General features: G+C 40.5%; 1 protein-coding gene across 4 annotated transcripts in view; it reads left to right on the top strand.

Moving 5' to 3' along the window:
• LOC140201322 (echinoderm microtubule-associated protein-like 6) overlaps positions 1-14,157 on the top strand; it is a 378,640-nt gene that overhangs the window by 120,981 nt on the left and 243,502 nt on the right. For all 4 annotated transcript variants that reach the window (XM_072265210.1, XM_072265207.1, XM_072265209.1 and 1 more), the window contains exons 6-7: positions 7,760-7,895; positions 13,316-13,517. In XM_072265210.1, the coding sequence (XP_072121311.1) occupies positions 7,760-7,895; positions 13,316-13,517 (338 nt within the window). The remainder of the gene's footprint in view (positions 1-7,759; positions 7,896-13,315; positions 13,518-14,157) is intronic.

A 14,157-nucleotide genomic window follows, 5' to 3' on the forward strand; every position in this document is an offset into this window, starting at 1 on the left:
CTGTAGACTAGAGCATCATTGTTCCACTCCTGGAACATATACTACCATGTGTTCTTCTTTAGCGAACACAGATACAAAGTATTCATTTAAGATTTTGGCAAAATCATTTGGCTTAGTGCACAGGTAGCCTTTTAGGTTCTTAAGGAGACCTACTCTTTCCATAGTTCCCTTCTTCCCTTTGATATACTTATAAAGTGCACTGGTATTCATCGTTGATCTTGTCTGTCAATGTAATTTCAGGATCCCAATTTGCCATCCTAATTTCCTTTTATTTTGAAATTCTCCACAAAATCCTTTGTCATGTAAGGTCCTCTGATTTTTGTCATCCTTGTTTTCTACCCTCAGGAATATGTTATTCCAGAACTCTTGCCATCTTCCTTTCAAAAGATTCTTGCTCGTTGAGTGCTATTTTACCTACTAACAACTGCTCCCAATTTACTTTTGCAGAGCCCTATCTCATTGAACTTGGCCCTCCTGCAATGCATTACTGGCGGACTATCCATGTCTCTCCCCATACCTACCTTGAGATGGGCAGAATTGTGTAACACAAAATGTTCCCCACTAACTCTTCCAGTATTTGCCAGCTTGATTTCTCAAGATCAAATCTAATAAAACACCTTCTCTTGCAGAAGCATAGGCTCAAAATCTCCTGAGCATACTTAATTAATTACTCCTCATCTAGGAGAAACTTGGACTAAGGCACCCACTGTCAATATTAGGGAAGTTAAAATCCCCCATAACTATAACCCTTTTGCTTTTGCACTTTTCTATGATTTGTTTACATCTCTGCTGTTCTATATCCCACATTGTTGGCAATCATGAAATATACAGCTTTGTCGCTGATGATATTGGGGTCTAACATTGTTAGCACAACTGGGTTGCTGAGATAAAGTTGTGATTGATGCAGCTGTGGCAGTCTTGTAAAGGGCTCTTTAGATGAGATGAGTGGAACAGTAAGTGAATATAGACACAAGTGAGGAAGCAGTTAAGCAGTAGGAAATGTAGCACTGAGGGACAGTAAGTGGTGCTGCAAGGGAGCTGAGGAAACTGAAATTTATGTCTTAAGCTTAACAAGATAGAGGTTTTTAAATAGTACACTGCTAAATGTTTCTCATGAACAGCTTTTGAAAATGTTATAGATTAGAAATCTGGCTCTCTTTGCAATAAAAAGTTGTTCTAAATTTCGGAGTACTGTATCAAGTTCAGTTCTTCAATCCATCCTTAAAGCAAGAGTTTAATTCCAGGAATCAATTGTTGCTGCTTCACTGCATCAGTTATCTTTCTAATCTCAGTTATTCTTGGAAGAAAGGATGCTTCTTCTTTCCCTGACAGCATGAAGGCCTGTGTTCAGTTTGGGTCTATATTGGATAGCATCAAGATGAAGCAAGGATGCACCCTTCCTCTTATATTTTTGAAATTATTTTCTCTGTGTTACTGAATTAGGTATTTTAAAGATGTCTAAGATGGAGTGTGCTTTTAACTTGTCATGACAAGATGAAGAGCCAGCTGGAAAGGTTATGAAGGGACTTTGCTTCACTGATGCATTCCCTATAGTCCATAACCTCTATAAGATCATGTCATAGGAACAGAATCAGGCCATTCATCCCATTGAGTCTGTTCTGCCATTCCATCATGGCTGATCCCAGATCCCACTCAACCCCATACATCTCACCATATTTTTCGATGCCCTGACCAATCAGGAAACAATCAACTTCGGCCTTAAGTATATGCACAGACTTGGCCTCCACTGCAATCTGTGGCAGAGCATTCCATAGATTCACCACTCTCTGGCTAAAAAAAATTACTCTTTACCTCTGTTCTAAAGAATTGTCCCTCAAATTTGAGGCCGTGCCCTCTAGTTCTGGATAACCCCACCAGAGGAAACATCCTTTCCATATCCACCCTATCTAGTCCTTTCAACATTCAGTGGTCTTCAATGATATTCCCCTGCATCCTTCTAAATTCCAGTGAGTACAGGCCTTAAATTGCCAAACGCTCCTCCTTAAATGTTAACCCCTTCATTCCCAGAATCATCCTTGTGAACCTCCTCTGGACTCTTTCCAATGACAACACATCCTTTCTGAGATATTGGGCGCAAAACTCTTGACAATACTCCAAGTACGGCCTGACTAGTGTTTTGTAAAGGCTCTGCATTATCTCCTTGCTTTTATATTCTATTCCCTTGAAATAAATGCCAACATTGTATTTGCCTTATCTACCACTGACTCAACCTGTAAATTAACCTTCAAGGAGTCATGCACGAGGTCTTCTAAGTCCCTCTGCACCTCTGATGTTTGAACCTTCTCACCATTTAGATAATAGTCTACACTATTGTTCCCTTTAACAAATAGTCTACACTATTGTTCCCTTTAACAAAATGCATTATCATACATCTCTCAACACTTTTCCATCTGCCACTTCTTTGCCCATTTTTCCAATTTGCCTAAGTCTTGCTGCAATTGCATTGCTTCCTCAGCACTACCTGCCCCTCCGGCTATCTTTGTATCTTCTGCAAACTTTACCACAAAGCCATCAATTCTATTATCCAAATCATAGACAAACAATGTGAAAAGTAGCTGCCCTAATACTGACCCCTGAGGAACACCACTAGTCACAGGCAGTCAACCAGAAAAGGCCCCTTTTATCCTTGGTAAAAGTGTCCTTGAGCAAGGCACTTAACCACACATTGCTCTGCGACAACACCAGTGCCAAGATGTATCGGCCCTAGTGCCCTTCCCTTGGACAACATCGGTGGCGTGGAGAGGGGAGACTTGTAGCATGGGCAACTGCCGGTCTTCCATACAACCTTGCCCAGGCCTGCACCCTGGAAACCTTCCAAGGTGCAAATCCATGGTCTCACGAGACTAACGGATGCCTATATTCCCACTCACTGCTTCCTGCCTGTCAGCCATTCCTCTATCCATGCCAGTATCTTTCCTGTAACACCATAGGATTTTATCTTGTTAAGTAGCCTCCTGTGTGGCACTTTATTGAAAGGCTTCTGAAGAATCCAAGTAAATGACATTCACTGCCTCTCCTTTGTCCACCTTGCTTGTTAGTTCCTCGAATAACTCTTAACAGATTTGTCAGGCAAGATTTCCCTTGACAGAAACTATGCTGACTTTGACTTATTTTATTATTAGTCTCCAAGGACCCCGAAACATCACCCTTAGTGATAGACACCAACATTTTCCCAACCACTGGGGTTAGGCTAACTGGCCTATAATTTCCTTAGTTTTGCCTTCGTCTTTTCTTAGAGAGTGAAATGACATTTGCAATCTTCCTGTCCTCCAGGACCGTGCTGGAATCAAGTGATTCTTGAAAGTTCATGACCAATGCATCCATTATCTACTCAGCAACCTCTATCAGGACTCTGGGGTATGGTTGATCTGGTCCAGTGGCCTTATCCACCTTAAGGCCTTTGAGTTTTCCTAGAAATTTTTCCTTTATAATAGCAATAGCACTCACTCCTGCTCCCTGACACTTATGGACCTCTGGCACACCGCTAGTCTCTTCCACAGCGAAGACTGATGCAAAGTACCCATTAAGTTCATCTGCCATTTCTTTGTCCCCCATTACTATCTCATCAGCATCATTTTCCAGTTGTCCTATATTAACTCTCACCTGCCTTTTACTCTTTATATAACTAAACAACTTTTGGTATCCTGCTTTATATTATTGGCTAGTCTGTCCTCATATTTCATCTTTTCCCTTCTTATAGCTTTTTTAGTTGCCTTTTGTTGGATTTTAAAAGCTTCCCAACCATCCAACTTCCCACTTGTTTTTGCTACCTTATAGTCCTTTTCTTGGTTTTTATGCAGTCCTTAACTTCCATTGTCAGCCACAGCTGTCTACCCCTGCCATTTGAGGACTTCTTCCTCTGTGAGACATGCCTATCCTGTGCCTTGTGAACCATTCTTAGAAACTTCAGCCATCTCTGCTCTGCCGTCATCCCCGCTAGAGAAGCATAGAAACATAGAAAATCTACAGCACATTACAGACCTTTGGCCCACAATGTTGTGCCGACCATGTAACCTACTCTAGAAGCTGCCTAGAATTTCCCTACCTCATAGCCCTCTATTTTACTAAGCTCCATGTACCTATCTAAGAGACTCTCAAAAGTCCCTATTGTATCTGCCTCTACTGCCTTCACTGGCAGTGCATTCCACACAGCCACCACTCTTGGTGAAAAACTTGCCTCTGACATCCCCCTTGTACCTACGTCCAAGCACCTTAAAACTATGCCCCCTCGTGTTAGCCATTTCAGCCCTGGGAAAAAGGCTCTGGTTATCCACATAATCAATGCCTCTCATCACCTTCTACACTTCTATCAGGTCACTCCTCATCCTCCGTCGCTCCAAGGAGAAAGATCCAGTTCACTCAACATATTGTCATATCAATCCAGACAACATCATTGTAAATCTCCCCTGCACTCTCTCTATAGTATCCACATCCTTCCTGTAATGAGGTGACCAGAACCGAACAGTTCAGTTCAGAACTTGCCTGATTTGGAGTATTCTATGTAGTTAGTTTCGGTCACTTACCTACAGGAAAGATGTCAATAAGGTTGAGAAAAAAATGCAGAGAAAATTACAAGGATGTTGCCAGGACTTGAGTTCTAGGGAAAGGTTGAATAGACTAGGACTTTATTCCCTAGAACATAGAAGATTGAAGGGAGATTTGGGGTATACAAAATTATGAGTGTTTTCGATAGGGTGAATGTAAGCAGACTTTTTCTACTGAGGTTGGGTGAGACTACAACTAGAGGTCTTGGGTTAAGGAAATGTTTAAGGAGAACATGAGGGGGGAGCTTCGCTCATGTTGAGAGTGTGTAATGAGCTGCCAATGGAAGTGGTGGATGTGGGTTTGGTTTTGAGATTTAAGAGAAATTTGGATAGGTACATGGAAGAGAAGAGTATGGAGGGCTATGGTCCAGGTGCAGGTTGATTGGACTCAGCAAATTAACAGTTTGGCAAAGACTAGATGGGCCAAAGGGCCTAGTTCTGTACGGTAGTGTTCTATGACTGTATGACTTTAAGTTTATTCAACTAGGACCACCAGATGGGAAAAGACATTGCCACTGATGGTATCGTAACTAAAAGAGCATGGAGCAACTTCAAGTTTGAAGTTGAGGCTAATGCTAATGTAAAAAGCTTGTGTATCAAATACTCAGATGGAAAAATATGGAGAATTTGTGCACCTAGTAAACATTAACCTACAGCCTGTCCTGTGATACCTCTTCGAGGCTTTCTGGTTCCACTGTCTGGGTTCCTTTCCCAGTCTTTTATGTCATCTATGAAAATTTCCAAGCTGCAGACCTTCAAAAGGGTGGTTTGTGTCTTTCTCTCCCCTGCCTGCTTTTCATAAGCAACAACATGCAACTGTGTAAAGTTTAAGAAGTCTTTGGACCCATGCTAGTTCCTTTAGGAGCTGTTTCCAAGAAGCAGCATGTTTTAGTTTTTGCATAAAAATAACAATTTAAAACCACACTCTTAATGCCTTGGAATGATTAGCTGTTGGTGAGACAGATTTTTCTTTTTTCCCTGCTCCAAATATAATACATTTCTAAACAAAGTAGAAGAAATTGGAATTTAGCAGTTGGAGGATAATTCTGACCTGTGGCTGTTAGGAGGGAAGGTTTGGAATAGCTAGCCACTAGAGAAATGTAACAAGGCTTTGTAGAGAAAGAGCTCTCACCTGCGGAGAATGTAATAAAAATAATCTCAGAAAGAAATACGGGAAGTAATTAAATTGGAAAGAAGGAATTGCTTGCAACCAGATAATTTGATTTTGTAGGAACTATGAAGAAATAGGAATTTAAGCAATGGATAATAAGGGGATGAAGGAGTTGCTGAATAGTGGATGAAGAGGTATAGTGGAATGTGATTGTGAATGCTGCCAAGGTATACTGTCTATGAAATGTATGTCTTGAATTGTGTTCAGCTGATTATTGTGGTCTAGTTCAGGTGAGCTGTATGTATTGATTGCAGAAATTGTTTTTTTTTCAGAATGGCATATGCCATCGATATTAAAACTAATTATACAGTAATTCTAACAACAGGAATTCTGCAGATGCTGGAAATTCAAGCAACACACATCAAAGTTGTTGGTGAATGCAGCAGGCCAAGCAGCATCTGTAGGAAGAGGTACAGTCGACGTTTCAGGCCGAGACCCTTCGTCAGGACTAACTGAAGGAAGAGTGAGTAAGGGATTTGAAAGTTGGAGGGGGAGGGGGAGATCCAAAATGATAGGAGAAGACAGGAGGGGGAGGGATAGAGCCAAGAGCTGGACAGGTGATAGGCAAAAGGGGATACGAGAGGATCATGGGACAGGAGGTCCGGGAAGAAAGACAAGGAAGGGGTGGGAGACCCAGAGGACGGGCAAGAGGTATATTCAGAGGGACAGAGGGAGAAAAAGGAGAGTGAGAGAAAGAATGTGTGTATAAAAATAAGTAACAGATGGGGTACGAGGGGGAGGTGGGGCCTTAGCGGAAGTTAGAGAAGTCGACGTTCATGCCATCAGGTTGGAGGCTACCCAGACGGAATATAAGGTGTTGTTCCTCCAACCTGAGTGTGGCTTCATCTTTACAGTAGAGGAGGCCGTGGATAGACATGTCAGAATGGGAATGGGAATTAATTCCACATCCCATTCCCATTCTGACATGTCTATCCACGGCCTCCTCTACTGTAAAGATGAAGCCACACTCAGGTTGGAGGATCAACACCTTATATTCCGTCTGGGTAGCCTCCAACCTGATGGCATGAACGTCGACTTCTCTAACTTCCGCTAGGCCCCACCTCCCCCTCGTACCCCATCTGTTACTTATTTTTATGCACTCATTCTTTCTCTCACTCTTCTTTTTCTCCCTCTGTCCCTCTGAATATACCTCTTGCCTGTCGTCTGGGTCCCCCCCCCCTTGTCTTTCGTCCCGGACCTCCTGTCCCATGATCCTCTCGTATCCCCTTTTGCCTATCACCTGTCCAGCTCTTGGCTCTATCCCTCCCCCTCCTGTCTCCTCCTATAATTTTGGATCTCCCCCTCCTCCTCCAACTTTCAAATCCCTTACTCACTCTTCCTTCAGTTAGTCCTGACGAAGGGTCTCGGCCTGAAACGTCGACTGTACCTCTTCCTACAGATGCTGCTTGGCCTGCTGCGTTCACCAGCAACTTTGATGTGTATACAGTAATTCTGATTTTTTTTTTGCATGTTACAATCACACATGAGCAATTCCCACTTTCTAGGGGAATTTGCGTGTAAGGCTTTGCTGCTCTTCTCCCACAACGTTCATCCCACCCCTCTATTTCTTTCTGAGCATTGGATTTCTTTTTCACTTACTTTGTCCTTTAACATTTCAGTTTGTCTTTTCCACTAAAGCTGAACTTTAGTTTATGCCTGCGAATACATAATTTTTGTGTTTATCATCCTCAATATTTGACAATTCATTATTTTTAACCTTGAAGTGTTCTTTTATATCAGATATGGACTTTGAATGCGGCAGCTATGGAGCAGTGACAAAATAGATGATCTAAGTTTATACAACAAACTATTATAAACTATGCATGTTGAGGTTGGTAGAGTAAATTCACTGATCCAGGAATGCTAGGTGGCTTTGGAGGAGGGAATTATTTGTATTTCAGTCTCTAAATTGCTCTTGCTGTGCAGGCTAAATTGATTTATATATTGCACATCAGACATGTTTCCATGACATTGTGTTTACAACTAACTATTAAACTGTTTACATATTTTTCTGTCTTGGTAGGCAGGAATATTTAGTATGTATCCTTGTGAAGAAGGTTTTGCTACTGGCGGGAGAGATGGCTGCATCCGACTATGGGATATTGACTTTAAACCAATCACAAAAATTGATCTTCGAGAAACTGAACAGGGATATAAAGGTATTTATTTTTAATTTTATGCAGGTGTAGTTATTTTGTATTTCAATATATAATTTAAAATGTACATCAGATGTTACTGTATATGTTTGGAGTCCACAGGTTAATAGGTAAAATACATAGCCATTAGCAGTTTAGTAGAAAGGCGGACACCTTGACATGTAGCATATGTGTTAGCAGCATCCTGCCTGGGAGAAGCAGATAAAATGTTTGTTTCGTGCTTTGGATAAGAAAAATCTAACTCGAACAAATCCATGCATCTCTCAGGTATTCTTCCAGGAATGTTTCCTTCATCCTGTATATTAATGAGAAATAAATGGTGTATTATTTCAGTAGTGTACTGATTTGCATTTGAAAATACCTTTGTCCAAATAAGATGTTGCCAAAGGAGGCATCAGTAGGGGTGACAATAACATTTGGAGACTATAGTTTGACCACTAGTTGACTAAGGGAATTGCATACTGTTGCTGTAAGTTGATTAAATTCACAATTATTGGTGGGGTGGAGGAAGGGATAGGATAGAATGAGGTAATGGTCCACAGAAATGAGAGCTAAAGGAGTTGGTGGCTTGGAGCTGGAGTTAGATCTGGAGATAGAGGCTTCCAGGTTTTTGAGAGGGTATGGAAAAACTATTGAAGATAGAACTTTTAAAGCAAAGGACTTGTGTAATGTAGGAGACTGACAAAAGTATGTTATAGAGGTATGTAATGTGCAGGACATAGGGTCAACGCATGCAGTTTTCCCTCAGGGACAGGAATCAAAAACTAGAGTGTGTAGGTTTAAGGTGAAAGGGGAAATTTTTAAAAGATACCTGATAGGTAACTTTAAACAGAAGGTGGTGTGTTTGAGGAATGAGTTGTCAGAGGAAATGGTTGAGGCAGGTTTAATAACAACATTTAAAAATCACTTGGACAGGTAATCAATGGTCAGGAAAGTTTTAGTGATTTATGAGGCAAATGGGACAACTTTGTCGACATGGGCGAGGGGTTGGGTCTGCTTTGGTGTTGTATGACATTGACTCTAACTCTAAAGCATTGTACCAGTGAGGACAAGCAAAATTCTCCAAATTGATTGGAAGAATAATAGACCAATATTAGAGTCCTTTCCTAGGTCAATGACCCTAATGTTGAGGTCTTCATTACTGCACATCAGCTTAGCCATATCGTTTACATTAGCCATATTATTTGAATATCCACCACAAGCCTCCAAAAAATGTCATTCTACTCAGAACTTGTCATGGCAGGAAATTATCAGGTGGACAGAGAAAAATGTTCAAGGATGTACTTAAAGCTACCTTGAAATGCACTATTTCCATTCACTGCTGGTGATTTGAGGCCTATGACTGCTGAAAGTGGAAAAGGAGCATTAAGGCCAATATTAAGAAATTCAAAGCCATATATTGGGAGCACATAAAAGCTCCTACTCAAGTGATGGAATAGATGCGCCAACTGCCCTGTATGCACCACCTGCTACAGCTGTAAGAATCTCTAGTTTCCATATCAACCTCTTTAGCAACCCACAAAATGGGAGGATAGCAGAACGCCCTTAAGATTGATAAGTAGGGAATGTCTGTGGTAAGAATCCAGCAGCAAATTCTTAGATAATGGAAGTTGTTGCAAAAGCTTGTGCTAGAAAGTTATCTCCAGAATAAGTAAAAAGACAAAAAAGTTTAGAAAGGTATAAGAATTTAATTTCCGGTAACATAGGGGCAAGGTTGAAGAGAGTAAATATAGGAATGAAGGTGTTAAATTTGATTACATGCAGTATGCAAAATAAGGTGGATGATCTTATAGTACAGTTAGAGCTTGGCAAGTATGGTAGTGTGAGCATCACTGGGTTGTGGCTCAAAGATCATAGTTGGGAGCTTAACATCCAAGAATACACATTGTATTGAAAAGACAGGCAAGTAGGCAGAAGGGTATAGAGTGGCTCTGTTGGTAAAAGTTGAAGTAAAATTCTTAAAGGTGAGATAGATGTAGAATCCTTGTGGGTAGAGTTATGAAACTGCAAGCATAAAATGACCCTGATGAGAGTTTTATAAAGGCCTCCAAACAGTTGGCAGGATGTGGGGTACAAATTAAAATGGGAGATAGAAAAGGCATATAAAAAGGACAATGTCACAATAATCATGGGGGATTTCAGTATGTAGGTACATTGGGAGAATTAGGTCGGTGCTGGATCCCAAGAGGGGGAATTTGTAGAATACCTACAAGATAGATTTTTAGAGCTGCTTGTAGTTGAGCCCACTAGGGAAAAGGCAATTCGGGATTGGATGTTGCATAATGAACCAGATTTGATCAGGGAGCTTAAGCAAAGGAAACCTTGGGAGGCAGTAATCATAATATGATTGAATTCACCCTACAGTTTGAGAGGGAGCAACTGAAATCAGATGTATCAGTACTACAGTGGAGTAAAGGGAACCAAAGAGACATGAGAGAGGAGCTGATCAAAGCTGATTGGAAGGGGTGACAGCAGAACAGTAATAACTGGAGTGTCTGGGATCAGAAGGTGTGAGACAGATTCATCCCAAAGAATAATTAGTATTCTAAAGGGAAGGTGAAGTAACCATGCTAACAAGGGAGGTCAAAGGCAGCATAAAAGCAAAAGAAAGGACATACATTATAGTGGGAAGCTAGGGGATTGGGAAACTTTAAAAACAAAAACAACAACAGAGGGCAACCAAGATAAAAAGATGAAATTTGAAGGTAAGCCAGGCAATAATATAAAAAGAGGTATTAAAAGATTTTTCGGGTATATAAAGAGTAAAAGAGAAGCAAGAGTGGACATCAGACTGCTGGAAAATAATGCTGGAGAGGTAGTGATAGGGGGACAACGAAATGGCGGATAAACTTAATAATTATTTTGCATCAGTCTTCACTGTGGAAGACACCAGCAGTATGCCAGAAGTTCAAGAATGTCAGGGGGCAGAAGTGGAAGTAGTTTTCATTATTGAGGAGAAGGTGCTTGGGAAGCTGTTTGGTCTGAAGGTAGATAAGTCACCTGGACCAGATGGACCACACTCTGGGGTTCTGAGTGAGATAGTTGAAGGGATTGTGGAGGCAATAGTAATGATCTTTTAAGATTCACTAGATTCTGGAATAGTTCCAGAGGACTGGAAAATTGCAAATATCACACCACTCTTTAAGAAGCGAGGGAGGCAGAAGAAAGGAAATTAGAGGCTAGTTAGTTTGATATCAGTGGTTGGAGTCTGTTACTAAGGATTATGTTTCAGGGCACTTGGAGGCACATAATAAAATAGGCCAAAGTCAGAATGATCTCCTTAAGGGGAAATCTTGCCTGACAAGTATGTTGGAATTCTTTGAGGAAATAACAGGCAGGGTAAACAAAGGAGAGTCAGTGAATGTTCTTTACTTAAGGTGCTGCACATGAGACTGCTTAACAAGATAAGAGTTCATGGTATTGCAGGCAAAATACTAGCATGGATAGAAAATTGGCTAACTGGAAGGAGGTAAAGACCGGGGATAAAGGGGTCCTATTCTAGTTGGCTGCTGGTTAGAAGTTGGGATCTGCAGGAGTTGATGTTGGGACCATCTCTTTTCACATTATATGCCAATGATTTGGATCATGGAATTGATGATTTTGGTCGGGTTTGTGGATGATACAAAAATAGGTGGAGTGGCAAATATTGTTGAAGAAGCAGGGAGTCTGCAGAAGGACTTAGACAGATTAGGATAATATGCAAAAAATGGCAGGTGGAATAAGTTGAAGGGAAGTGTATGATCATATACTTTGGTAGAAGGAATAATGGCATAGAGTATTTTCTAAACTGTGAGAAAATTCGGAAATCAGATGTAACAAGGGACTTGGGAGTCCTCGTGCAGGATTCTCTAAAGGTTAACTTGCAGATTGAGTCAGTGGTAAGGAAGTCAAATGCAATGTTTGCATTCATTTTGAGAGAACTAGTATATAAAAGCAAGGCTGTAATGTTGAGGCTTTATCTGGAATTGGTGAGACCGTACTTGGAATATTGTGAGCAGTTTTGGGCCCCTTATCTAAGAAAGGATGTGCGGTAATTGGAGAGCATCCAGAGGATGGTCATGAGATTGATCCCAGGAATAAAAGGGAATTGATCCCAGGAATTAAAGATTCTTGATTAGTAAGGGTGTCAAAGGTTATGGGGAGAAGGCAAGAGAATAGGGTTGAGAGGGATAATAAATCAGCCAAGATGGAATGGCAGAGCAGAATGGCCTAATTCTCCTCCTATGTCTTATAGTCTTAAAAATATTGAAAGAATTAAATCTGGATATGACAATGCAGGAGATGGTTAGAGCATCTGCTATCTTAGGGAGGCGGAAATGGAAGTAGGAACACTATGTGAGGCACATTATATGGTGATTGGTAGCTCAGTTTAGGATTTTAAGTAAGAAACTTTCTTCGAGTCTAGTTCTACCCCAAACAGAAACCATGGAGATTATTGGAATTGGTGACGGGAGTATAATGTTTGCAGCAACCGTTGACAATGTGAATTTAAGTTCTCCTATATTGTAACTTGAGAAAAATATTACTTGCTATGGTATCAGTGGTTCTGAAAAGCTGTTGAATTTAACGGACATGAAGGTGTGCATGTCATTAGCATTTGTTTGGAAGCTGATCCGATGGCAGCTAAGGTTTTGCTTATTAAGTTGAGGGAATTGAGGGACTCTGAAGTTACTTGGGAGAAGATGATATAGCTTAGATCAGAATTAATAAGGATGGAAATAAGTGGCTTAAACAGTTGAAGATGCCATTTTGTTCCTAAAGCCCTCCAGATAGACATTGAAATTAATGTTCTTGAAGGCATGCAGTAATTTTAAATCTTTGTGTGGTGATGCACATTAAAGGAAAGTACTTTTAGATGAAAATAGCTATCTTATAAATTCTGTCAACACACATAAAAGTTGCTGGTGAACGCAGCAGGCCAGGCAGCATCTCTAGGAAGAGGTGCAGTCGACGTTTCGGGCCGAGACCCTTCTTCAGGACTAACTGAAGGAAGAATTATAAATTCTGTTCAGTTTTTGCATGAATGTCAAATTTCTTCAGAAAATTGTTGGTCAAGTGTTCAGATTTTGGACCATTGGGATGTCTTTTGGGATAGAGGCTACATGTACAAGTGGGATAATTTAAATTGGATCATTAGGATAGGGATTGGAGATGGGATTGGAGAGAGTGAAGTCAATGAGAAGATGGGTATGTTCAGCAACCTAAGTGTGTAAGCCTAGCAGTTAGTAAAAGGGTAGCTAGGGCAACTGCTTTAAATGGAACCATTTGAAGGTACACCAATTAAGGAAACTTTACTGAACACACTTGACAAACTCTATCCAATGCAGTCCTGTTACAGTATGGAAGTCCCAGTTAATATGTGGCAAGTTAAAATCACCTACCGTCTTATTATTTATTTATTAATTTGTTTTCACCTTTTAAAGGTTTGTCAATCAGAAGTGTTTGTTGGAAAGCAGACCGTATTCTAGCAGGAACCCAGGATAGCGAAATATTTGAAGTGATGGTTCGAGAACGCGACAAACCACTCCTGATAATGCAGGGCCATTGTGAAGGGGAGCTTTGGGGCTTGGCAGCCCATCCAAAGAAGCCATTGGTTGTCACAGGCAGCGACGATCGATCTGTCCGGTTTGTATCTTTCCATATTCAAGGCTTTGTTTTATTTTGCAATTGAAAGATTAATATTTTTTCACTAAAACTCTTAGAAAAGAGCACTGTTATCCACAAAATTATTATAGTAATAAAAATTCATGGTGTTCATTCATAACGTGGTTCTAAGAAAAAACTAATAGAATCAACCTGGCATACATTATTTCTTGTTTTACGGGGACTAATAAACTTCTTTGCTTCCACTCCCAGCTCTATTTCCAAGCTATTTACAAACATTGATTAGACGCAATTTTTTAGCTTCGTGTCCCTTTTAGGCTTTATCACTCCCATGTTTGGTTGTGGAAGAAACCAGCTCCTCCATGGCGTATTACCTCAACATCCCACTTCCCTGTCCATCCACCTCAACTCCAAGTTTAGAAATCTCAAAGCTGTAAAATCACAGTTACTAAACATCAGGTATAATTTTTTTCTTGCATCTAAAATCTTACTATTATAAATATATCAGTTAAACATTTATACTCAGCCTAAGTTCTGGTGTATTAAAACTGAAATGAAGTGATTCTTCAAATATAGACAATCTATTTATGGAGAAATAGGAGCTAAAAATAAAAACTCACTACGTTAGCCTGTGAATAAGTAGTATGATCTTATCACTTGG

This window comes from Mobula birostris, chromosome 8 (assembly GCF_030028105.1).
Source record: "Mobula birostris isolate sMobBir1 chromosome 8, sMobBir1.hap1, whole genome shotgun sequence".
Classification (NCBI taxonomy): Eukaryota; Metazoa; Chordata; class Chondrichthyes; order Myliobatiformes; family Myliobatidae; genus Mobula; species Mobula birostris.